We start from the raw sequence: 26,914 nt of genomic DNA, 5'->3' as shown, positions 1-26,914 counted from the left end.
CACCACGCTTTAATTTCCTCTATTCTGTGAAGAAAGATTATAATAGACAATTAGAAAATCCTTCTAAATACTGCTAAACCAAATCTCTAACTCTTACACTAGCCATCCTTTCACAGGCTTTGCCCATTCATTTAACAGTATGTAAAGTTAAATTTGTTACACGGAACTAGAGAGTATATGACTATAGAGAAAAGAATTATAATATTATCTGTCTTTTCTCAAAGATTTCTCAGATAAAAAAAAAAATCACTTTCTCTTTAATCATTCAAAAAATGCCTTTCTGCTAAATTATAACATTTCAAAGTCCTCTCTATTTATTATTCTACATTTATTAAATTGACCTTGCTGTAATTCATGCCTTATTATTTGGTAAATTTTGTACATTCCAGACATACCTCGAAGAAAGCACAGATTATTGGAAGCTGTTATGCATTCAGCCATGCCTTTATATATTTTGCCTATGCAGCAGGGTTTCGATTTGGAGCCTATTTAATTCAAGCTGGACGAATGACCCCAGAGGGCATGTTCATGTAAGTCGTGGAAATAGTCCGGACCTGGTGGCTCACACCTGTAATTCCAACACTTTGGGAGGCCAAGGCAGGTGGATAACTTGAGGTTAGGAGTTCGAGACCAGCCTGACCAACATAAGAAAACCCCATCTCTACTAAAAATACAAAAATTAGCTGGGTGTGGTGGCAGACACCTGTAATCCCAGCTACTCGGGAGGCTGAGGCAGGAGAATTGATTGAACCCAGGAAATGGAGGCTGCAGTGAGCTGAGATCACTCCATTGCACTCCAGCCTGGGCAACAAAGTGAGACTCTGTCTCAAAATTAATTAATTAATTAATAAGTTGTACAAATATATAAACCTTGTAAGGGGGTCAAGTACTTATTTACCAGAAAGATGTCTAGTTTATAGTGAATTATCATTTAAATCACATATGTGGAAAAGGTATGCTTGAATTTTTGTTAAGCTGGAATTTTTTAAAATATACATATATTTTTAAATTTTGTATTGATATATAATAGTTATACATATTTTAGGGGTACATGTGATATATGCATATAACATTTAATGATCAAATCAAGGTAATTGGGATGAATTTTATTTTTAATTGACAGACAATAATTGTACATGTATATATATGGGGTACAGTGGGATGTTCTGATATATGCTAACATTGTGATGATTAAATTGAGCTAACTTTTTGTTATTTAGTCTCTATAAGAAGTACAGCATAACTGGCAAAATACTGATACTGATATAAGGCATGAAATCTGAATTAAATTCCCAGATGAATTGCTCTCTGCTTCAGTTTACTGGAACATGGGAATGTAGGGGCAAAATGTGCCTTCTTGTCATTCATTCCTTAGGACATTTGTGACACATTATGAAACTCTCAATGTGGAGATGGTTTTCTAAAGTATGACTGTAAATTAGTGAGGCTGAATTCTTTGCTAAGCAAATAATCCAGAAGCAAAACATACAAATGAGTGTTTCCCTTCAAAAATGTCACGTTTGGAGTTGAACGCAGTATCCCATAAGGCTACTTCTTCCCAAAGCATTAGTTTGGAGCTCCTATTTTGAAGTTCTGGTCACATAGTTATGAATTTATTTGTTTTATAGGAACATCTAATGCAACTGCTAAATTAGAAAAATTAATTTTCAGTATTAATTCTGAGCTGAGAGCCTAAAGTATCAGAAATATTGCTAATCTATCATAAATGTAATTGCTAAGCATTTAGAACTAGAGAAATCCATACAATACTTGACTCAAAAAAGTAACATTATATTATTTTTAACAAGCTCACCAAAAAATGCATATCCATGCAAGTATCAGCCTCTTCACAATAACGAATTGGGAGATTACACCTGTTCCAAGGACGCTGCCATTTGGCAGAACACACTGGGCACTTCTCTTTGGGTTTTGTTTCCCAAGTCTCAGGACATTCCTTTGAATATCCTTATTGTTGGCGTATTTGTATTTTCAGGATAGGTTCAACTTGAGGAAATGGCCAAAAGTCATTTAAACCTGAGTAATTTCAGAATAACTTGGAATAATTTTTCATTTCTATTCACATGAAAATGTATTTATTGGTTTATTTATTTATTAAGCATTAAGTGAAGTCCCAGGAAGTTTCTGTGTTAGGCACTGATGAGAAAACAGTCCACAGTTCACCAACCCAGTATTCCTAAATCTTACTTGACACCAAAGCCACTTAGAAGTTTCCTAGAAGCAGATTTCCTTATAAAACGGAATATGCAAATGGAATATCTGCATTTAAAATTTCAACAGAAGGGCCGGTGGTGGCTCATGCCTGTAATACCAGCACTTTGGGAGGCCAAGACAGGTGGATCACCAAAGGTCAAGAGTTCAAGACCAGCCTGGGCAATGCTGTAAAACTCTGTCTATAGTCAAAATACAAAAATTAGCCGTGTATGGTGGTGCATGCCTGTAATCCCAGCTACTTGGAAGGCTGACGCATGAGAATCACTTGACCCCAGGAGGCAGAGGTTGCAATGAGCCGAGATCACACCACTGCAAGCTAGCCTGGATGACAGAGCTAGACTCTGTCTCAAAAAAATTAAAATAAAATTTCAACAGAAATTGCAAGTTCCCTGTCCTATGTTCTCCTAGCCTCTAATATAGTGTGTACAATTGCCTGTGTGAACTTATATAAACCACAATTATATTTAGCCTTGGACTTCATTCTCATTACATAAAACTAATTACTTAGGTAGATTAACAAGAAACAAAATCTGAAACACATAAATTATTCAGCTCACCAGTCCCCATTAGCCAGTTTTTCCTTTGTTCTAATATAATCCAGGCACTCCCAATTTTGAAAATTGGTTGTATTCCAAAAGTTTGTTTGCAAGCCAATAGTTGAAACTCAAAATATGTTTTCTTCATGTTGCTCTAAACTTTCTGCAGCCTTCTTCAATCCCCAGGTCACCATTCCTTCTGTATAACTAGTTTTGAGTATTAGTAGAAAGCAAGCCAATTAAACATATTCATAGTAATGTAGGATGTTTGATGATTTTCTAAATTCTCACAGAAGAATTTTCATCTCTTTTCATCAATTTCTCTGTCACCAGTCTTTCTTTGATTTGTAATCACACCTATAAAAAATATAAGAAGGCCAGGCATGGTGGCTCATGCCTGTAATCCCAACACTTTGGGAGGCGGAGGCGGGTGGATCACGGGGTCAGGAGTTCAAGACCAGCCTGGCAAACATGGTGAAACCCCGTCTCTACTAAAAACTACGAAAATTAGCTGGGTGAGGTGATGGGCGCCTGTAATCCTATCTACTTGAGAGGCTGAAGGAGGAGAATTGCTTCAACTCAGGAAGCAGAGGTTGCATTGCAGTGAGCCGAGATCGCACCACTGCACTGTAGCCTGGGCAACAGAGCAAGACTCCATCTCAGGGGGAAAAAAAAGTATATATATATATATATACACTTGTATATATATATGAAAAAGAAATGTCTCCCAGGACCATAAGTCCCCTTCTGCCTATTTCCAATGTCTCTGCTCTCCTTTGAAGCAAAGCAAATTCCAAAGGGTTCCCTATTCTTGCTCTCTACACTACTTCTATCTCAAATTCACTCCAGTCAAGCCTTAGTTCCCCAACACTCCACTAGAAGGACTGGTTCTCAGGGTCCCACTGACCTCCATCCCGCCCATCCATACTCAGCCCCCGCAGTTCTCAGTTCTCCTCTAACTTGGCCTCTCAGTAGCATTTGACATCTCTTTCCTGAAACATTTTCTTCTCCAGGCTTCTCTAGGCTTTTCTCCTTTGTCCTTGGCCCCTCCTCCTCCACTTTCTTTACTGGATCCTGTTTTTCAGCCAGGCCTCTGTGTGTTGGAGGGCGTTAGAGCTCTCAGACCTTTCATTTATTACACTTTCATTAGTGATCTCATCCAATCTGTCAGTTTTAAATATCACCTGTGTCCTGATAACTTCCTTCTGTATACTTCCAACTCTGGCCCTGCCCTGAGCACAAGACCCTTATCCAACTACCTACAAGACACCTCCACTTGGATGACTAATATCTCAACGTGTTCAAAACAGAATTTAAGTTTTTTCTCCCCAAAGGTTCTCTTCCCCAAAACTTTCCCATCTTAACTAATAATACCAACCACCATCCACACAGTTGCTCAGCTCAAAAATGTTGGAGTCATCCGTGTTGCTTCTCTTGTCATTGTCCACCACATAAATCACTGATTCCTCATGACCCTAATTCCAAAATTCTTCTCATCCTTTCCACCCTCATCCAAGTCCTCCCTGTCTTGACTGGACCACTGCAACAACCTCACCAATGTCCTTGTGTCCACTCTTGCTTCACTATAATTCATTCTCCACACTGCAGCCAGACTGATCATTTAACGCACAAATCTAATAGCATCAGTTTATTAAAATTCTGCAAGATCTAGATCTTCCCATTGAAATTTTAATAAAGCCAAAGTCCTTACCATGACCTGAAAGACCTTCATGATGGGGCTGCTGCATTTCCTTCCAATTTCATCCACTTCTGCCTCCCATGTGAACTACTCGTCAGTCCCACACTTGCCATGTCTGTCCCTGGACCTCCCCATTGCAGGGTCTTTGCACTTGCTATTCTCTGCCTGGAATACCCAGGCACCCAGGCTAAGTCCACTCCTCAGAGGGACTTTCACTGAGGGTCCAAAGTAGTTCCTCTAACCCTCCCTCCTCATCACTCTCTTTCCCATCACCATGTTTTGTTTATAACACTTATGACACTTATGATTCTATTAAATTATATTTTGTGTTTCCATATTTATGAGTGCATAGACTGAGAGCAAGTTGTAACCTATCTTATTCACTGATGTTTCCCAAAAGCCAAAAATAAGTGGGTGGCACATAATAGATACACAATAAATATTTACTGAATGAATGACTGAATCAAAATTAAGGGGGAGATTTGGAATGGTACATAATTAGGCAGTCCAGTCATTTCTGGAAATGTGCCTCGGAGTCACCTTCACACTTTGAAAATAGGAGTCTGTTTTTCACAAATTCTTCTAATTTTCTTCTTTTCTACACCCATATGTCTAATACCAGGTGCTTTGGCAGGAGGACTGTATCTAAATCGAGGGCAACCATTGATATAAAATACGATGTGTGGAATTGAGAATTTACCTCTACCTACTGAGATTTGTTTAGATTAAAACTAAGCAAAAAATGTCTCAGTTGAAGAATGATACAACCTCAAAATCATGCCAGTACTATCATGCCAGCAAATGACACCAGTCAGGATGTTTCCTTTAAGGGGCTTCCCAGGACTGCTAACCATTCCGTTACTCATGAAAATTGCTATAACGGCAAACCTTGATTGAATCTTTACTCAGTTTTAAGAATTTGCCGTGTATTATCTGTTTAATGCTCTAAACTACCCTGTGAAATACTATGGTTCCCATTTTACAGATGAGAACAATTAAGACTCAAAGAGGTTACCTAACTTGCTCAAAGTTACGTAATCAGTAAGTAGCAGAGCACAGATTCAAGTTCATCGTTCCAGATGCCAGAGGTTAGGCTTACTCAATATATATATATATATATAAAATTATTATTATTATTATAAATTCTGTAGCCAAATATTCATAGAATATTTCTGTGAAATTATTTTTTAAATAAGTCTGGCTTAGTTTTTCAAACATTTGAATATTCAAAGTTGGGCTGATTCCTCACATATAAATGGAACAAATGACTTGCTTAGTGTTATGTTATAGCCCTAAAATAGAAGAATGAAAAGTCCCCAATAAAAAATTTCTTCCCTGAGCTGGCCTACCATGCTTCCTGAATTTCTTTTAATTAAATTCATTAAAAGGGGGTCTCTTCTAGATACATAAGCATTTTAACTCTCAGAACATAAGAGTAATAATTAAAGAATAGTACCACCTTGGTATTTCCCAGTGCCCCAGGGGAAGGAAGAAATAGAGAGCTGTCTGAGCTAGATCACTGGTATTACTTTTCTTTTTTTTTTTTTTTTTTGAGTTAGAGTCTCGCTCTGTCACCCAGGCTGAAGTGTAGCGGCACAATCTCAGCTCACTGCAACCTCCGCTTCCTGAGTTCAAGCAATTATCCTGCCCTCAGTCTCCTGAATAGTTGGGACTGCAGGCACATGTCACCACAGCAGGCTAATTTTTGTTTGTTTTGGTGGAGACCATATTTCACCATGTTGGCCAGGCTGGTCTCGAACTCCGGATCTCAAATGATCCACCTGCCTTAGCCTCCCAAAATGCTAGGATTACAGGTGTAAGCCACCATACCCAGCCTCACTTTTTGAGTCCCATTCAATCAGAATACAGACAGAATAAGGGTACCCATACTTTTGGAGTATGGACAAATGATTCTCTAGGAATTCTCTTCCAGTATTAAATGTGGTTATTGGCCAAAAGAGAAACATAGCACTATGCATAATGTCAATAGATGAGATTTGTCTTCAACACCAAAGAGGATTTGGTCCTACAGACCAAATGTGACCCCAACTACCATGAATGTGTCACAAGGTCCCTTTAGACACACTAAATTATATCTGGTCCAGAAGACTCTGTACCTTCCAGAATCTAGGATGACAAACAGCTTTCAATCTCATCAACTAGCTAAACCAAAGGAATTTACAAAGAAAACTCCCTCTTACTAGAATTATCCTTAGGTAGAAAGCACTTTGCGCCATTCTCTAAACCAACGGTTTTCCAACTCGTCAATCTAGGAACTGGTTAAAACTGTAGATATGTAGATTTCATCCTGCAAAATCTGATTTGTAGATCTAGTATGGGGCAGGAATCTTCATGTTATCAAACATTCCAGATTACTCCAAGGCATAATTTATAGCTACAAAGATGGGTTATCTGTGTCTCTTTCAAAAATGACATTGTGTCTCAGAAAGGGAGATACAAAAGGGAGTTTTAACAGCAAAATTCTTTAATGTGCTCATAATATTAATTTGTCAGCAAGGCTTTTTAGAGGAAAAAAGCCTCTAAAAGAAAAAAAAACCATGCATGTCTTATGGTAGAAGCTGTCTCTATCTCTCTATGTCTATTCTTGTAGAAGTTTATCTGAAATGAGCATTTAAAAAAAGGTGAGAACGTTTTCATTCTGCTGCCTTACAGACAAGGTATAATGGCATTTTAAAAATCTCTTGTTTAGGTTCTCATGCACACATGTATAGTAAAACACTCACCTCTCCCTTTGTTAGTCCTGGTAACATATTCTATTTGTTATTTCACTATAAATGTGCAGATTTAGAAGTACAAAATAAGTTTATTTTCTCCTGTCTCTTTGTGTTAGTCCCTTTAGGCTAGTTTCCAGCTGACTTGCCTTTTGCAATACAGACCAAGAACCATTCCTAATCAGGAGAGGTTTCTGTAACCTTCCTTTTCCCACTGCAAAGCTTTCTCTATCTCTGTGAGTTTCTTCCATATTTTCTATCTATATTATCAAGAAGCTAAGCAGAGCATATAGGTAAGAAAGAATCAGGACATGGCAGCCTTCAGTGCAGTAATAATGAAAGTCACAGCTTTGAAAACTGCCTGAGAAGCAGAACCAGGCAGTTTATGGGTGTATGTCCTAGTTCTCTTAAACACCAAATGCAGTTCTTGACAAGAAACCATATTGTATTTCCAATAATAATGTGGTTATTGGCCAAAAGAGCAACATAGATGGGTTTTCAATGAATATTAACAGTTGGTCGATACCTTGAAATAACAAAGGATGGACAGAAGTGAGCTAGGCCTGCACCATCATTTTTGCCCTAGGAGGCCGAGCAGCTGGGGAAGAACTGTGTCATTGTTATGATTAGGAAAGCAACACTGGTTAGACAAAACAAAGAAAACAGGAAAGACTTCTTTCCATATTGGTGCCATGGCAGCCACCCAGCTCTTGCCTGGCTCCTCCCCAGAGATTATCCGGAAGAGACAGACAAGGACAAAGTAAGAAGGCTAAATCAACCACTGAAGGGACCTAAAGGAGAGAAATCAAAAGACAGTTGATATCTAGGGCCTTGTGAAGATTCTAAAATGGGAAACAAGTGGTAACGAACTCCAACATGTAGGAAAAGACCATTCCAGCCAGCTTTCCACTGCAAGTAAGACCATGTAGGGGAAAATACAGAGAGGAAGGCAGCTCACGTTCCAACCCTACAGTTTCATGTGCTTCTGGGCAAATTGCATAATTTTTCTGAGCTGGAGCCTCCTCATTCATTGACTGAGAAGTTTCCATTCTACTTATCTCCTAGGTGATTAGATGGTATCTTGTATATGAAAACATTCTAGGATCCAAAGAACCAAATAAATGTTAGTTGCTTATTTTCTCTCTCCTATCTGTTGAGAAAAGGATTTAGGGTGGGAAGCAGTCTCTGGGTTGTATATGGATGATACATAGATGAGCATGGGAATAATTTTAATGACTACCTCTATGGGGAAAGATACTCTGCTTTCTAATCAAAGAAAGAAACTTAGTGAGTAAGGACTTGGAAAGTTGTGATTTGACTGCCATGCTAATGTCTACAGAAGTGTGAGAGCTTTTTTTTTTTTTTTTTTTTTTTTTGCTGTTTTGTTGTAGTGCAGTGGCATGACCTCGGCTCTCTGCAACCTCCACCTCCCAGGTTCGAGCAGTTCTCCTGCCCAAGTCTCCTGATTAGCAAGGATTACAGGCATGTGCCAACACACCCAGCTAATTTTTGTATTTTTAGTAGAGATGGAGTTTCACCATGTTGGCCAGGCTGGTCTCAAACTCCTGACCTCGTGATCCACCCACCTCAGCCTCCCAAAGTGCTGGGATTACAAGCATGAACCACTGCACCCAGCCCCGTTAGTGACTTTAAAATATTTGTCATGATACTAAATTATTCCTCTTTATATATCCCAAATGGGTGAAACTCCTCAAGACCAACAGTGGCGTGAGAGGTTGCCCTGTACATTTCTCCCAGTTAGGCGTTCAGTTCAAATGCCTCCAGGAGTTTAAACCAGATTTGAAGGATCTGGTTTAACTATGTTATGGAGTTACAGCACGGGTTGTTCTACAATAAGTACTTGTTGAGTGGAACTGAATTTCAGTTTAGCTCACCCTAGCTAATTGGATCTGATTAGGTAAGGACAAATTCTGTAGCAGACCAGTTTTTTCCATGTGTGGGCCTTGGCCTACCTTTATACAGAATCCACCTGCAGAAAAAGCATAAAGATTACTGTCCCTGGGCAGTAATCCCTCACTTTGGGAGGCTGAGGCAGGCGGATCACGAGGTCAGAAGTTCGAGACCAGCCTGGCCAACATAAAAATTAGCTAGGCGTGGTGGTGCACGCCTATAATCCCAGCTACGGGAGGTGGAGGCAACAGAATTGTTTGAACCCAGGAGACGGAGGTTGCAGTGAGCTGACATCATGCCACTGCACTCCAGCCTGAATGACAAAGCAAGACTCCTTCTCAAAAAAGGAAAAAAAAAAAAGATGAAGAAGATTAGTGTCCCTGACTGAACCCCAGATAGTCCATCACCTCAAAGTCCACACTTCCCCCCCAGGGTCTTCAACATAACTCTCATCAGCATCAGCCCCCATCCCACTTACCTTTCTCTCAGCACTCACTCAATAAAGACAGTATCAGGGCTTTTGCTCGTACTCTCCCTTCTCTACTGAACCCTTTCTTCCTGCTCCATTCTCCATCCTTTGGGTCATTTACCTCCCACAAACACAAGTTCTGAGTTGAAGGCCCTTCTCCCTTTCTCATGAATATTTCCATTTTCAGAGCAACCTAACAAGGATGTCCGCCTCTGGACATTTATGTCTAATGCTTACCATTACTTTTATAGTGGAAATGTTAGGACAGGTAGAGATTTTGGCATATCTCAAATCATGGGAAGAAGCTATTTTCTCAGTTGTTGATTTCAGAGAAGGCTCTACTCGTGTGGGACTAGAAACCAGGTCTCCTAACTCATAATCCAATTATCTTCCCAGCTCATCTGCTGATTCTTGGATCAGACTGAGGCTTAAGTCTGACTCAGTCTGATTTTTCCTTGCATTAAAACCACATTTAAAACAAACAAACAAACAAGAAAAAAAACTTCCGATTGGGTTATCTAAACTCCATAACCATTTCTGATGTTTATAGCTGGGTATCAAATAATTTAAATGGCATTTTGAGCTTTAAACACTTTCTGTAAATATCAGTACTAAAAATGTCTTGACATCACAGAACTAAGTAACAATTATTTTAGTGTTATTTTTGTTTTTATATTTTATACTGTGTTTGATCTTTGTAAAGTCAACAAAATTCAGGATCTGAGGTCTAGGTCACTGAAGAGATTGCATCAGCATCAACATCTACCCTTTGGTAGGCCCCATCGAGGGAGAAATTCACAAGGAGCCCAGACGTGTTTACTTTGCTGTTATCCAGCACTGCAAACAAGCAACTGGGTTCTGTGATGTCCTTTTACTGCCTAATGTTTAAATATTGCCAGTGACACCGGTCCAGTTTTAGCCTAATTGTGCCTTTAGCTTTGTTACTAAGATGCATTGTTTTGCATTCTAGTACAGTACTTTCATATCTAAAATGAAATAGAAAATGAGGGGAAAATATTTAACCATGGTCAGGTCCTGTGCCACAATCGAGTAAATATTCTGTGTGCTTCCAAACATCATTTGCATACTTACCATTTTATAATTAACATGTTTTGAAACGGAGATCATAATCAGTAACAAACCTAAAAGATCAAAGTTCTTCTTTCAGTCTTTTTAGTCAGATTTTGATTTGGGAACCCGAGGAAAATACGATCCCCATGATTTGCTCTCGAAATCATGTAGCATATCAGGCAGATAACCAGACATTTAGCTTCAGTTATCTGTCCTAACTACATTATATGCAAAACAAACAAACAAACAAAAAATCATATCTACTGTGTAAATTCAGATCTCACTACTGGAGATTCATTCTTCCTATTATCAGCTGAATTATCTGTCAAATCTCCAAGCAAGCAAGCCTCATATCAAGATGGCTAAGAAGTTTTAATTCACTAGTTGGGAACTTTGATCTGTGGCTCTAATTGGAAGAGACATTTTTAAGATTACCCAAGCTCCAAAGGTCATTTTGGTGTACAGAGCAAGGAATGATTACCACATGGCAGAATTTTTTTAAAGAGATAACTGTTGTTGGGACTTCAGTGTAAGGGATGCTGTCTACATCAAAAGATTGTATTCCTGTGCCTGCTTTTTTCTTTACTTTTAGAGTTCTACTGTTTTACAATGGATCGATGGACCTAAGATTCAAATGCTTTATCTTTTGATAGAGTTTGTACTGCAATTGCATATGGAGCTATGGCCATCGGAGAAACGCTTGTTTTGGCTCCTGAATATTCCAAAGCCAAATCGGGGGCTGCACATCTGTTTGCCTTGTTGGAAAAGAAACCAACTATAGACAGCCACAGCCAAGAAGGGAAAAAGCCAGTAAGCACAACTATGATCTTAAATGTCCAAATACAGATGGCAACAGTAGGAACTGGGGGCTGCTAAAGATGGGAGGGAGGGAGGGAGGGGGCAGGGGCTGCAAAAGTAGCCATTGGGTACTATGCTCAGTACCTGTGTGACAAGATCATTCATACCCCAAACCTCAGCATTATGCAATATACCCAGATAACAAACCTGCACATGTACCCCCTGGATCTGAAATAACAGTTGAAAAAATAAAATGAAAATATAAATGAAAAAAATAAAAAACAAATGTCCACTTATTAAATGAAGGCATTCTTTGGAAAACTCTGCAAAAGATAATGTCATAGTAACATAAAGAGTTATAAGTTTGTATAAAATAATTTTATGGCTGCAAATGGGGAAAAGAAGTCTTGTCTTAATCAAATTTTTACCTCTACTACTAAAATGTATATTTCATATTTTAAAATACAGGCTTTTAATTTATATGCCTGATGCTATGAGAATGTTCTTGGAAAAAAACGTTGATTCTTATACTGAATTCTATTTAGAAACAAAAGTTTTGATCTTGGAAGGAGATTCTTATTAAGGTTTATTTGTTTTTATTTTCTCTGATAATACATGAAAAGTAAATAATATTCTGCTGCTTCAGACACCATTTTTCATGGGAAATATATTTATAAACATAAAGGGGGAAAAAGGAAAGCATACCTATTAAATTGACACACACAAACAAATTTAGCCTCAAACTCTAAAAGACTGTGAATATTAAAAGAGAAATAATAGGTAAGGTATATAGTTTCAAAATAAGTCTCTCAATAATAGTCTTATACATTAAATATATATTCAATTTTAGGACATTTCTAGACATTTTGATTTTTTAAATAAAAATAGTCATTAGCTATATATTTAAATGTTTTTAATTTATAATTATTTCCCTCTGGAATTTTAATAGTAGATATATATGTATGATAGCTTAAAATAATACAGCATTACTAGAGCTACACAATTATTAAGAAGAGTGCCTGTTAGTGACAGAAATAAGAATATCTGGAAATGCTCAAAATAGAATGCTTCAAAGATACGTCACAGTCCAAATAAGATTTTGTTCTTGTCTGTTGGAAAGTCAAGGATGTAAGAAGCTATTTTTTTAATTTAAGATTTATATGTATAACAGTATTGCTACTCTTATTTCTTTCTGCAGATTATAATAGAGGAATTGAGTATCTCACTGATCTATGTCCTTACAGAACCATAGGCATGGCATAGACTATGGAAGTATTTCTTACAAAGGCTATAAAATTAATGTATCTAATCTTTATTTAATTTAGTATGTAAATGTTTCTGAATATCCCTCTATGCTTTTAAAAATTAAAATCTGGGCAGGGCATATTTTAATTTACAATTAAAAATAGTAAGAATAAATATATTAAAGTTTAGAAGTTTTCTAGAATACCTCTACGAGCTGTTATACAAAATATATACTAGAGCATACACAAAACTAATTGAATTCCTCGTGTTTCCAGACAGAGTCTGGCTCTGTCGCCCAGGCTGGAGAGGCTGGAATGCAGTGGCGTGATCTCGGCTCACTGCAAGCTCCGCCTCCCGGGTTCACGCCATTCTCCTGCTTCAGCTTCCAGAGTAGCTGGGACTACAGGCGCCTGCCACCACGCCCGGCTAATTTTTTGTATTTTTAGTAGAGACGGGGTTTCACCATATTAGCCAGGATGGTCTCGATCTCCTGACCTCGTGATCCGCCCTCCTTGGCCTCCCAAAGTGCTGGGATTACAGGCGTGAGCCACCACACCTGGCCGTATTCTGGTGTTTTAAAACCTTTTTTATACAAATGCAGAGAGAGAAGTACACCAAAAAAATTGTTTTAAATAAATAAAACAAAAAGAAACTGTTTATGCAAATAATATTCACAGGTTGTAGGGGGCAAATGGAAAATACTGACTAAGCTAAAATAAACTACTACTACACTACTCTTAAATTTTGGCAAATATCTTTCCAGATTTTTTTTTCTATTTCCAGATCTCTTAACCACATCTTAACATCGAATTCCTTTAACGATAAAATAATATCATCAATTTTTTTTTTTTTCTTGATGCTCCTCACCCCTACCTGCCCTTGCTTCTTACCTATATATGATGGGCTCAGAATGGGTCGAACATGACTAGTAAACCTGACCGTAAGGGTGTGTTTTAAAGTCCAGCCATCACTACCACCACACACACACGAACACACACACACACACAAATCCACTTACTCGTTAGTTGTTTAACAACAAAAATTAATAAGACTTAAAATGCAATTCAGACGAACACAAAGATCAAAAGAACTTAAAATCTTATGAACCAAATATATAAAGGGAAAGTTAATCATTTAGTGATAGTTCTGGAAAGCCTTTTTTAAACATCCTGGGTGTAGATGAGTATCGGTTTAGAAATCATTAACCAGTAAAGAGATTGATGCATAGAGAGAAAACTAAACATTTAGGCAACTGTCACTGCCAAATAATGGTCAATTGAAAATAGAGATAGGGCCAGGCGTGGTGGCTCACGCCTATAATCCCAGCACTTTGGGAGGCTGAGGTGGGCAGATTGCTTGAGTCCAGGAATTTGGAACCAGCCTGGGCAACATAGTGAAACCCCATCTCTACTAAAAACACAAAAATTGGCTGGGTATGGTGGCACATGCTGATGGTCCCACCTACTCAGGAGGCCCAGGTGGGAGGATGGCTTGAGCCTGGGAAGTGGAGATTAAAGTGAGCCGAGATCACACCACTGCCTTCCAACCTGGGTGACAGAGCTAGATCTTGTCTCGAATAAAATAAAATTAAAATTAAAATTAAATAAAATAAGAAAGATAAATCAGAATTCAAAACATACTATACCTTCACTATAAAACATGGCCCAATTTACAAAAATTACACTTATATATATAGTTTATGAGAACCCCAGCTTTTCTGAATTAAGTAATAAAGGTTTGTAAAGCACAAACCAAATTAAAAAGAAAAAATGTATTACTCAGATAAGCTGGTCAAACAACTAACTGCGGAAGGGAACTGTCTGTGCAGCAAAGCTGAAGGAAGCAAGTGGTTTTTAGAAATTCAGTGAAGTCAGTAGTGAAGATAACAAGAAACACAGACACAAAAAAATATAAACAAAAGTGACAGAAGGCCGGGCGCAGTGGCTCACGCCTGTAATCCCAGCACTTTGGGAGGCCAATGTGGGCAGATTCACGAGGTCAGGAGATCGAGACCATCCTGTCTAACACGGTGGAACCCTGTGTCTACTAAAAATACAAAAAATTAGCCAGGTGTGGTGGCGGGCACCTGTAGTCCCAGGAGAATGGCAGGAAGTCTGGAGGCGGAGCTTGCAGTGAGCCGAGATCGGACCACTGCACTCCAGCCTGGGCAACAGAGTGAGACTCCGTCTCAAAAAAAAAAAAAAAGTAACAGAAACCCACTTGCAGTCAACAGCTCTACAGAGATGCATACATGTTTAGAATTAAAAGGGCAATGGAAACATGCACAATTTTCAAAAAGCACTTAGTCAGTATGCTACAGTGTGTTACAACCTTCCCAAGTCACTCTTCTCAACTCTGTCAACTTCCTTTCACAGGACACATGTGAAGGGAATTTAGAGTTTCGAGAAGTCTCTTTCTTCTATCCATGTCGCCCAGATGTTTTCATCCTCCGCGGCTTATCCCTCAGTATTGAGCAAGGAAAGACAGTAGCTTTTGTGGGAAGCAGCGGTTGTGGGAAAAGCACTTCTCTTCAACTTCTGCAGAGGTTTTATGACCCCGTGCAAGGACAAGTGGTAAGACTGAATTGAAACACACCTAATCTGGGGGTTAGCAGTCTTATTCTTAAACATTCACTAGGGCTTAAGCATCCCCACTGGTTTGGGTGGGGCAAACAATGCAGAAGTTAAAAAGAAAAAAAAATCTCTATCTCAACCTTTAACTAAGAGGACAAGCAAACCATCACAAAAATGATGGTTAGGACTTTGAAGTGAAGTACAAAGGTCCAAAGATTCTTCAGCAATTCTGGCAGCAGAAAGGCTGATCTTAGCCGTGGAATTACTTTAGAACGGGGGTGCTGGAGGTCAGGTGTAATGTTCACATCGTGGCTCCATATTCTGTTCTGGTTTAAGACAGAGAGAACACTGTCCTCCACCTCCTTAGTTCAGGCTTCTGCTTTCCCACCACTCATCCCCACCTCCCAACCGTCGAAACCTTACGCATGGTTAAGGCTTATTGGAATTAGCTCCATGAAGTCATGCCTCTAATATCTAAAATAATGTAATCTCTCCATCCTTTGAACCTAAGGATTGTTTTTGTTACCTGGCACTTGTCTTACTATACCTTATATTGTGGTTTTTCCATTATCTTGTCCTCCCGCCACCACCCACCACCACATCAGCACACCCACACTAAGCTTCCTGTCCTGCCTCCTGCCCCTACAAAAAAGTTCCCAAAACTCAGACTGCCACGTTAGTCCTCCTTCTCCTGCAATGTACAGTCTTTCGCCCTTACAGATTCTCAGTGAGTGTTTGCGAAACAGAGTTTAGGGACTCAAGGGAGTCCTAAAGGGCGCCCTTGAACTAGGCAACACTCATCTATTCACACATAGCATAGCACACTCCCTCCTCTGAACCTTCCACAGTTAGAATATACCAGAGTCTATGCCATCAATCAGGTCGTTGATGCCCTGGCCCCTGCCTCCCACTCCAAGCTCCTCTGTTATCACTCCCCACCTCATCATGCACTGTGCTTTTCCTGTTTTTTGGGGGGTTTTTTTTGTGCGTTTCTTGTTTTGTTTTGTTTTTTTGAGACAGAGTCTCGCTCTGTGGCCCAGGATGGAGTGCAGTGGCACCATCTCAGCTCACTACAACCCCCGCTTCTAGACTTCATGTGATTCTCATGCCTCAGCCTCCTGAGTAGTAGCTGAGATATATGGCGTGCACCACCATGCCCAGTTAATTTTTGTATTTTTTTGTAGAAACGGGGTTTCGCCATGTTAACCAGGCTGGTCTTCAACTCCCAGGCTCAAGTGATCTGCCCACCTCAGCCTCCCAAAGTCTCCTCATGTTTTTTAAACACACCTATGAACCTTTTTTTTTAGCTATTGCCCTGCCCAGAATGTCCCCTTTGCAGGCTCCTTCTCACTGTTCAGGTCTTAGTCTGAACATCCTTTCCTCAAGGCCTTCTTGGACAACCCCCTTCTCATGCCTCTCCATACCCTCCCCACTGCCTCAGTCACTCTACCCTGTTACCAGGAGAGGTACTTCCCTCTCCTGAGTTTATTGAGTCATTTGTTCATGTGTTTATTGCATCCTTCTCTGCTAAAATATAAGCTACAAAAGGGAAAGAGCTTTCTCTTATTGACCACTATTTGCCTGGTACTGGAAGAGTCCCCCTCACGTAGTGAGCATGCTCATCAAATATGAGTTGAGTGTTGTTATCTATTTATGTGAATAAACATGGCTGTGTGCAAAATGACACAGCTTTACATGTGGAGTACTCTATCATCTCCACATACTTTTCACAGGGTTTTCTGAAAGTCAGGTCCTGTTACAGTGGAGGGGGCAGTAGTGAGTTATATGCTGTTTGCTTCTATACAACATATGATTTATGAGCCTTCCTTGGGTAACCTTATACTTTGAAATAGCTTGAATTCCTATCCTTCTTGTTATGATTTGTGTGTGTTTGAATACAGTGAACTGTAACATGATACAGTTGTGTGATCTTCACACACCATTCTCCATTCTGCTTTTGGCAGCTGTTTGATGGTGTGGACGCAAAAGAATTGAATGTACAGTGGCTCCGTTCCCAAATAGCAATCGTATCTCAAGAGCCTGTGCTCTTCAACTGCAGCATCGCTGAGAACATTGCCTATGGTGACAACAGCCGTGTGGTGCCATTAGATGAGATCAAAGAAGCAGCAAATGCAGCAAATATCCATTCTTTTATTGAAGGTCTCCCTGAGGTAAGAAAATTTCTGAAATCTTGAATTACAAAGCTGCCAAGTAAGCCTAAGAAGCTATTGGGCCTACGCAGTTGTTTTTATGTGTTCCTTGGATTATACAATTTATTTATTGCCAGAATCTAAAGTTAGATGTAAAACATGAAGTCAGATGTGAAAAACCAAGTTTGAGATTTTTGTGTGACTATTTTCCCAAGACCAAAATGTGTTAATATTCACTGGATTAATTTTCACGTTTTGTTATTTGCCTTCTGTCCATCTACGCTGTGGCTGGTCCACACTATGACCTGCCCCACCACTGCAGCAGCCTCTGCATCCGCCTTCCAGTCTTGTTCCTCTATCATTTTTCTTCCTCACAGCAATCAGAGGGATCTTTTAAAAACCAATTAGATCCTAATCCTTACGACTGCCTCATGGCTCCCCTGTGCACTCAGAATAAAGCCCAGATACCCCATGGGCAGCGGCTGCTGAAGCCTCTGTGATCTGGCCCCACTGTTTCCCCAGCAACAACCTCACCACACAGTCACTTTGCTGCAGCGAGCTGGTCTCTCCTGTCTCATGAACACGCCAACTTGCTCCCCACCTTAGGACATTTACATTTGCTGTTGCTCCAGCCTAGACCTCCCTTAGGTTGACTTTTGGCATAGTAATGCCTTAACTTTCTTTCTTTCTTTTCTTTTTTTTTTTTGACGGAGTTTCACTCTTGTTGCCCAGGCTAGAGTTCCATGGCGCAATCTAGGCTCACTCGGCTCCACCTCCCAGGTTCAAGCGATTCTCCTGCCTCAGCCTTCCAAGTAGCTGGGATTACAGGCATGTGTCACCACGCCTGGCTAATTTTTTGTGTTTTCAGTAGAGATGGGGTTTCTCCATGTTGGACAGGCTGGTCTCGAACTCCCAACCTCACGTGATCCACCCGCCTCGGCCTCCCAAAGTGCTGGGATTACAGGCGTGAGCCATCGCGCCCAGGAAGAAGTGGCTTAACTCTCAAGCCCTTTCAAATGTTACCTTTGCAGAGGCTTTCCCTAAACATCCTATTTTTAAAAGTCCCCACCAGTCCTATCCCCTATCACTTTGTCTTCAGGGCATGTATCACAGTCTGAAAATTACCCTGAGTACTTAGTTATTTGTTTAGTGTTTCCCCTCCACACTAGAGTATAAGATCCTTGCCTGCCATTTTTATCACCTTGATGTCTATATTGGCTGTGACAATTGGCACAAAGTCTCAGAAAAGTCAAAAATCTTGGCTAACTGTAGAGAAGCCTTAGGTAGTGCAAGCATTGATACAAATCCAAAAACAATGCACAGAGAGGGATAATTATAACTTCAAGTGTTTATAATATCTGAGTGTTTGCAACACACACACACATACATGCAAACACACACAAAATAAATAAAATAAAAAGAGATACTTTCATGTAGAGGCAAATTTTTACATGTGATTTTTATAAACTAAGTTTCTATCTCACTTTGAAGGGAGATAGTTAAGTTTAACAACCAATAGATCAAACAACTAATAATCTAGAGCCCTGTTCTTTGGTGGAGGCCAGTAGTCACCATACTCTGTTTTATACTCCTTCCCTCACCAGCTCCTCTCTATACTACATGGTGCCTACATCTAGAAACAGACCATTAATGCAATTTCCCTTACTCTGGTAAGAGTTTGCAGTACTAAATATATTGGAAGGATTCACTTTTTTTTAATAAATACAGTGACACTGTGAATGTCTTTCAGTGGCAACTTCCTTTTTAACCATGACACTGCATTGTTAATTTGTGGTCAGATTATTATCTGCGTAATCTCGATAATTTGTTTTATGTATTGTGAAATGCTGCCCAATTGATATTTGTACTATTTAACTTTTATTCTTTTGTTTGCTTTGAGACAAGGTCTCACTCTGTCACCCAGGCTGGAGTGCAGTGATGTGTTCTTGGTTCACTGCAGCCTCGACCTCCCAGGCTCACCTGAGTCTCCCTGGGATCACAGGCACATGCCACCACGCCTGGCCAATTTTTGTATTTTTTGTAGAGATGGGGTTTCATCATGTTGCTTAGGCTGGACTCAGGCTCCTGGGTTCAAGCAATTTCACCCACTTCGGCCTCCCAAAGTTCTGGAATTACAGGCATAAGCCACCACACCTGGCCTAACTTTTATTCTTAAATTGTTTATTGTCTTCTATTCTTTTTATTGTACCAGTTCTCACATTTACTCAAAACTACATGCTGCAAAGATCCATTGTGCAAACTTTTTACAACAGGCTTTGAAAACTAAGATGTTATTTCCTTTAACTTTTTTTTAAAAGAGTAGCTTATTTTTCAGTATTTTAAATTTTAACTTTAATTTACCTTCATGTCTTTGTTCCCCCAAAAACATGTAGAACCATAAGGAAACCTGATATCAAAATAAAATTGTTTAAAAAAATCAAATCAGATAATTCCTAGAAAAACTACATATTACTAAATGGCTTCAGTTAGTACCCTGGATAGAACAAGGCTGCCCTCTTATGCTCAGTTGGCTGGGAAAAAGGAAGAGAGGAAGCCAGCCACTCATTCCCCAGCACTTCTGGGAACCAAGAACTGCGCTGATGAAAATTCGCTTGGTGGCAAAACGATGTGAGGATATAATATAGTCCTTTATTTATATTTATCCCACTTAGAATAAATAATCAAATACATCTGCACAAAATTCATGTATTTGATTACCAGTTGCTTCCCCAGATCCTTCTGGGGGTGTTAAATAATATATTATCTATTAAATATAGTTAATATATCGCATATGTATAATATGTAGAATTTTTTCTTCTAAGGTTGAAAAAAAATCAGAATTATTAAATATATATAACTCTAAGGGTTTCGGTAAGGAAGTGTGGATCTGTGTAACAGCTCAAACCAGAAGGGTGCAGAGCAAGCAGTCAACTTAGAACATGCTGAGAGTAATATAATGCATCTACCACATATCTCATAGAAATATCCCACAGGCATTTGGAAATACAGGCCTGGGGCATAGGAGAGAAGTGGAAGCAACACCACCTTGATCTCAGGGATCCTCTGAGACACACAGCAGGTATGATTCTCTCTTAATCTTCACAATATCACCCAGTGGCAGCTCCCAGTCAAGCCACATCCTTAAGTAGGACTTTGACCTCTGGAACCACCCTGAAAATCCAACCCAGTGCCTTCGGGGATTCTCCAGAATGCAGTTGCTTTAGGATTCGACTCTGGTGTTCCCCTAGGACGCAACTGACTTTTAGCTCCAGGCTCATATTAAGGAGCCATTACCCCTTGAGTTTCTCATAAAAGAGGTGATTTTGGGGCACTCACCATCCCAGTGATTGCCAGAAAATGGATTCAGATTTTTGGCTAAAGAGAAACTCTGTGGTTCTTTGTTTAAAAAAAAAAACAAAAAAACAAAAAAACAAATAAAAAACCTTCAGTTTAAATATATGCAAATGTTTTTAGGTAGCTATTGAGACAATGTGTATATCTACATTTGTAATCTGTTCTGCTTAACAGTGGGCAAAACATCTGAATTTAGTTTTCATCCAATATGTTCTTTAAACTTACACTCTCCTACAATCCAGAGAAGGCCAAAAACTGCAAAGTGATTCCTAAAGTAGTTTTGAATCTTCTTCAGCTGCCCTAGAAGAATTCACGTACAGTTTAAGCGAGGCTGCAGAAAGGGCTACGAGCTCATTATCATTCCCACCTCCCTTCCCAATGTTAAGATTTAAATGACAAGTTGATGGGTGCTGACGAGTTGGTGGGTGCAGCACACCAACATGGCACAGGTATACATATGTAACAAACCTGCACGTTGTGCACATGTACCCTAGAACTTAAAGTATAATAAAAAAAAAAAAAAAATTGAATCCCCTCATTTAAATATGAGCTTTGCAGCGTTTGGAAATGAATAGCAGACACAGTTTTACCTGTGGTTCCAAATTTAACAAAATGCATTTTGGGAGGAAGGGGCCCAAGCCCTGCTAGTAGTCCCAGATAAATCACAGAGAAAACAGTGAAAGTCTGTGTTCTTTGTAGAGCATTCACTTCAGAGAAGATATTTTTACTGGGCTTTAGTAATTCAGACACCTGTTGTTTGCTATAAAACATGCACCTATGCATGTTACATTGAAAAGTAAGCTTTGAGATGATGTAGACACATTTTGTTATAAGGTTATACTACAGGTTCGCGACACACACTCTGTCCAAAATGCACTTCCTGATGCAGTCAGATGTGGAGAGAAAGGCAATTCCCTCAAGCTTCTCTAGGTTACCAATACAAAATGAACAGCTAGGAATCACATGCTGCATGTGAAATGCTGCTACAGATTACTCTTTCCCGCTCTACCCTTGGACCAGCTTTCTCAATGGAGCTAATCCATCTACACATTCTTGTCTAGGTACCAAGGATTTATGCTTCTTACAAAAGTGCCAAGGGCCACTAGAAAGCAATGTGAAGCCTTGAAAGGAAGCAAAGTCAATGGGACAATCTAAAAAGCAGGCAAGAACCTGCTTACCCCAACTGTACTGACCAATTGTGATTCAGAGGACCATGATGGTTTTAAGATTTGTGTGAAATTTTCTTTACCCTTCCATGAAGGGAAACACTGGAGAAATTGGGTTATTAGTAAGTAGTGGAACTATGAAACACTGTGAAGTGCTAAATGTCACCATTACTACGTAGTAGCCTGAAAAGGTGAATAGACTGTTTCAAGATGCCAACCTGGCTGGGCGTGGTGGCTCACGCCTGTAATCTCAACACTTTGGAAGGCCAAGGCAGGTGGATCACGTGATCAGGAGTTCAAGACCAGCCTGGCCAACAAGGTGAAACCCCGTCTCTACTAAAAATACAAAAATTAGCCAGGCGTGGTGGTGGGCGCCTGTAATCCCAACTACTTGGGAGGCTGAAGCAGAGAATCGCTTGAACCCGGGAGGTGGAGGTTGTAGTGAGCCGAGACTGCGCCACTGCACTCTAGACTGGGTGACAGAGCAAGACTCTGTCTCAAAAAACAAAAAAGATGCCAACCTAACTCATTCCCAGAAAGATGCATGTACCACTGAGACTCCCATCCCAGCATCTGTAACGAGGTGCCCACAGAGGCTTAGCAAGAGCCACGGTGATGAAACCTCATAATTTCCTGTTGTTTTACTACTGTGAATCATTTTAACCTGAAAATAGTAGGTAATATAACTTAATGGAAAAGTATTTGTGTTTACTATGAACTTGTTTCTTGCTGATAATTTTTTTCTTATGCTTTAATTTGAAAAATTTCTTTGTGGAAGCATAATGGCAGAGGTCTGCTGTCTGTGATCAGATTGGATATGTAAATGAGATGGTAGTGTTTACTGCGGCTTTAGCATTTATTTGCAACAAAGCCCAAGAATAGATTTCAACATTTGTTGGGACACAAATTTTCAAGAGTAGTAAAATTTGAAATATTTAGATGGTTCTCGCCCACAGTTGCCATGCTAATTTAAATAACCAAGACTTGCTTTCTTAATTGCATCCTCCTACAATAGAAATACAACACACAAGTTGGACTGAAAGGAACACAGCTTTCTGGCGGCCAGAAACAAAGACTAGCTATTGCAAGGGCTCTTCTCCAGAAACCCAAAATTTTATTGTTGGATGAGGCCACTTCAGCCCTCGATAATGAGAGTGAGAAGGTAACATCACTTTCTTTAATCTCAGAATACAATACCAAATATAAGCATCCAATAACATGGAAGAAACCAAGGTAAGTTTGGAAAAACAAAGGCCTGGAAAAAATTGTAGTTCTAAGGTCACCAGTTCCCAGTAAGGCTTTGGGCCTTTACAGAAAGGTCAGTAGGTGGTGGGGAGGTGGCAGAGAGTTGAGACAGAGGGAATCTCATGTTCCAGAAAGGTTTTCTCACTCAAATTTGTCTCATTATCAAAAGTGGACCAATTTTTGAAATGTTTTTTCATTCAAGGAAAGAGCCCAAGAAAAATAACTTTTCAATTTTATTATTATTCCAGTGATGCCAAACAAACTAATAAGGTAATTTGTATGGGTAAAAGAGTAATCTACACTGCAGTATCAGAGCCTGAGAGTTATTCTACCTTCGACAGACTCAGCCTAGTTTGAGCAGGAAACAAGGAGGCAAAGGGACACATGAGAATATACTTGCACAGCAAGCTTCTCCGGCTGTTTGATTTTGCTATGTCCTTTATCCCCTAGGAGTTTCTTGCACATGTAGGCACTTATTTAGTAAACGAACATTGGTTAAATGAATGATAATCATTAACATTTATAGAGTATGCATTACATGCTATTATGTCAGTCTTCACAACAACATGACAAATGAGCTTCTTGTATTAGCATGCCCATTTTACAGATTAGCACACTAAGGCTTAGAAAGATTAAGTAACTTCTCTAAATTTTTTTTTTTTTTTTTTTTTTTTTTTTTTTTTTTTTTTTTTTTTTTGAGACGGAGTCTCGCTCTGTCGCCCAGGCTGGAGTGCAGTGGCCAGATCTCAGCTCACTGCAAGCTCCGCCTCCCGCGTTTACACCATTCTCCTGCCCCAGCCTCCCGAGTAGCCGGGACTACAGGCGCCCGCCACCGCGCCCGGCTAGTTTTTTTGTATTTTTTAGTAGAGACGGGGTTTCACCATGTTAGCCAGGATGGTCTGGATCTCCTGACCTCGTGATCCGCCCGTCTCGGCCTCCCAAAGTGCAGGGATTACAGGCTTGAGCCACCGCGCCCAGCCAACTTCTCTAAATTCTAATGGTGGGTGTCTGACCTAAGAGCCCAGGCAGTTAATCCACCCATGATTGCTACTTGTAGATGATTATTATTCTTGATTCCCAAAGTGACAGTGTGTTATGAAAAATAAACAACGACTAACTTTTGGGATCAGACATATCTGGGCTGTAATCCTCACTTCATCAGTTACTAGCAGTATGACCTTGGCCTAACCTCAGTTCAGTTATCAGAAAAATAAAAATACTCTCATTTTATGAGGTTATTGAAAGAATTTAAATGAGATGTCCATATTGGGAACATTTTATACATTCAACAAATATGGGTTTTCACCCTCCACTCCCACTTTCTCTATATAGCATCATAACCTCACTCTTGGCTGAAATCCTATGCTAACAGGATAGTTCTACAGCTAAATCCTACCAAAAACAAAACAAAATATATGAGAGAAAATTAGGGAAATAAATTAGACAATTCTACTTAGGTATACTGCTTAGAAATACTCCTTTCTGATTTTGAGTTTAGAACTACTCAAAGAAATAATAGTAGAAATTTGGGTAGTATTAGAACTACACAAAGAAATTGTAGTAGAAATACTACTATAATTCTACTTAGAAATACTACTTCCTCACTGTAAGTTTAGAACCACTAACATATAAACAACTATTTCATTTTTATTCATTCTCACAAATGCTTTTCCAGCTGAAAGTCTTACATAATGTATCTGTAATTAATCTTTCTTTTTTTTTTTTTTTTTTTTGGATATGGAGTTTCACTCATGTCACCTAGGCTGGAGTGCAATGGCACACTCTTGGCTCACAGCAACCTCCACCTCCCAGGCTCAAGCAATTCTCCTGCCTCAGCCTCCCGAGTAGCTGGGATTACAGGTGCCCACCATCACACCTGGCTAATGTTGTATTTTTGGTAGAGATGGGATTTCTCCATGTTGATCAGGCTGGTCTCGAACTCCTGACCTCAGGTTATCTGCCTGCCTTGGCCTCCCAAAGTGCTGGGATTACAGGCGTGAGCCACCGTGCCCAGCTGTAGTTAATCTTTCTAGATTTCTATTGAGTAGGGTGAATATTTTACAAGTAGGGCAGTTCCTTTGGGGACAAGCAAATAAAGCAAAGAATGTTATTAGATTACCTTAATTGATTTGACTTAGGTAAGGTTACTAACATCTAACTTAAACTGGTGATCACAGGTCTTTCTCTTTTCCAGGTGGTTCAGCATGCCCTTGATAAAGCCAAGATGGGAAGGACATGCCTAGTGGTCACTCACAGACTTTCTGCAATTCAGAACGCAGATTTGATAGTGGTTCTGCACAATGGAAAGATAAAGGAACAAGGAACTCATCAAGAGCTCCTGAGAAATCGAGACATATACTTTAAATTAGTAAATGCACAGTCAGTGCAGTGATGCTGTTGAGGTAGCACATATTTTGATGTTTGTGTAATGCAAAGAAGGAGTACTTAGTAATTACTTGGCAAGCTTTGATCTCTTTTATTGCATATATCAATACCTAGAATCATGCTACTCAAGTACATACATGTTCTGTTCACACACCATCTGCCCTTCAGACTTAAAAAGAAGCAAAAATTTGCTTATTTCATGTAAGTGAAGTAGTGCTTATATCCTTCACTTTATAAATATATTCTAGCACATTTGCTTGTAAAGCAATTTTCTACAAAGTGAATTTATTGCCCATCAACTTCTGCTATAAAATCAGAAATATGTTTCCAGGGGGAATATTATCCAGTTAACCATGTTGAAGGTTTTAGCAAAGGGAGGGTAAGATAGAGTGGGGCCTGTGGCATTGCAGGGAGTGTCTTTAACTTGGAATTTTGTTTTGCAACATATATTACAGTACTTTTGCTAGTCCCTTTTCTCCAGACCATATGGATTTTTCTCATAATATGTCTCTCAATATTTCTCTCAATAAGTATTCACTATTTCTCAAAATTTTATTCTATTTTGTTGTTGTTGTTGTTGTGCAGGGAATAGAAAGGATTATGATGTAAAATTTCTGGGAGGATTAGGTAGCTATCTCCTAATTCACCAGTAAGTGAAGTGCCTCACATGAGCCATCCCAAAGATTCATTATTCCAAACTTTGGGTTTGGCAGAATAAATCACAGGCCTGCCTGTTCCTGAACACTTACTTACTTAAAATAAGAGCTACTTTTGGGCCAGGTGCAGTGGCTCACGCCTGTAATCCCAGAATTTTGGGAGGCCGAGGAGGGCGGATCACTTGAAGTCAGGAGTTCAAGACCAGCCTGGCCAACATGGTGAAACCCTATCTCTAGTAAAAATACAAAAATTAGCCAATCTTGGTGGCAGGCACCTGTAATCCCAGCTACGTGTAAGGCTAAGGCAGGAGAATTGTTTGAACCTAGGAGGCAGAGGTTGCAGTGAGCCGAGAAAGTACCACTGCACTCCAGCCTGGGCAACAGAGCAAGATTCCATCTCAAAAAATAATAATAACAAAGATAAGTGTTGCTTTTATTGTGGGTGAAAATGTTTAAATGTCTTTCTCTATAATAAAATAATTTGCTTAAATTTTATATGTACTTTATTATATATAATGTGTAAATGATTTTAAAGTTCTGTGTAAATAACAATATTGGTAAAATGAGTTACCTTTTCAACTTACTTAAATATGTAATGTCACCTGGTGATTTATCTTTATTCTTCAGTGTATTTTCTTCCATTTACACATTTAGCTAGCCTCTCTGAAGTATACTCTACCAATAATTGAAAT

General features: G+C 39.4%; 1 protein-coding gene across 1 annotated transcript in view; it reads left to right on the top strand.

Annotated features, from left to right (window-relative positions):
- Positions 1-26,650, top strand: part of ABCB5 (ATP binding cassette subfamily B member 5) — a 128,115-nt gene extending 101,465 nt beyond the window's left edge. The window contains exons 22-27 of the mRNA XM_065541172.1: positions 390-530; positions 11,304-11,460; positions 15,069-15,266; positions 17,231-17,437; positions 22,952-23,098; positions 25,376-26,650. Of these exons, the coding sequence (XP_065397244.1) occupies positions 390-530; positions 11,304-11,460; positions 15,069-15,266; positions 17,231-17,437; positions 22,952-23,098; positions 25,376-25,573 (1,048 nt within the window). The 3' untranslated portion in view covers positions 25,574-26,650. The remainder of the gene's footprint in view (positions 1-389; positions 531-11,303; positions 11,461-15,068; positions 15,267-17,230; positions 17,438-22,951; positions 23,099-25,375) is intronic.
- Positions 26,651-26,914: the final 264 nt, after the last annotated feature.

This window comes from Macaca fascicularis, chromosome 3, assembly GCF_037993035.2.
Source record: "Macaca fascicularis isolate 582-1 chromosome 3, T2T-MFA8v1.1".
NCBI lineage: Eukaryota > Metazoa > Chordata > Mammalia > Primates > Cercopithecidae > Macaca > Macaca fascicularis.
This window is presented reverse-complemented; position numbering and strand designations above follow the sequence as displayed.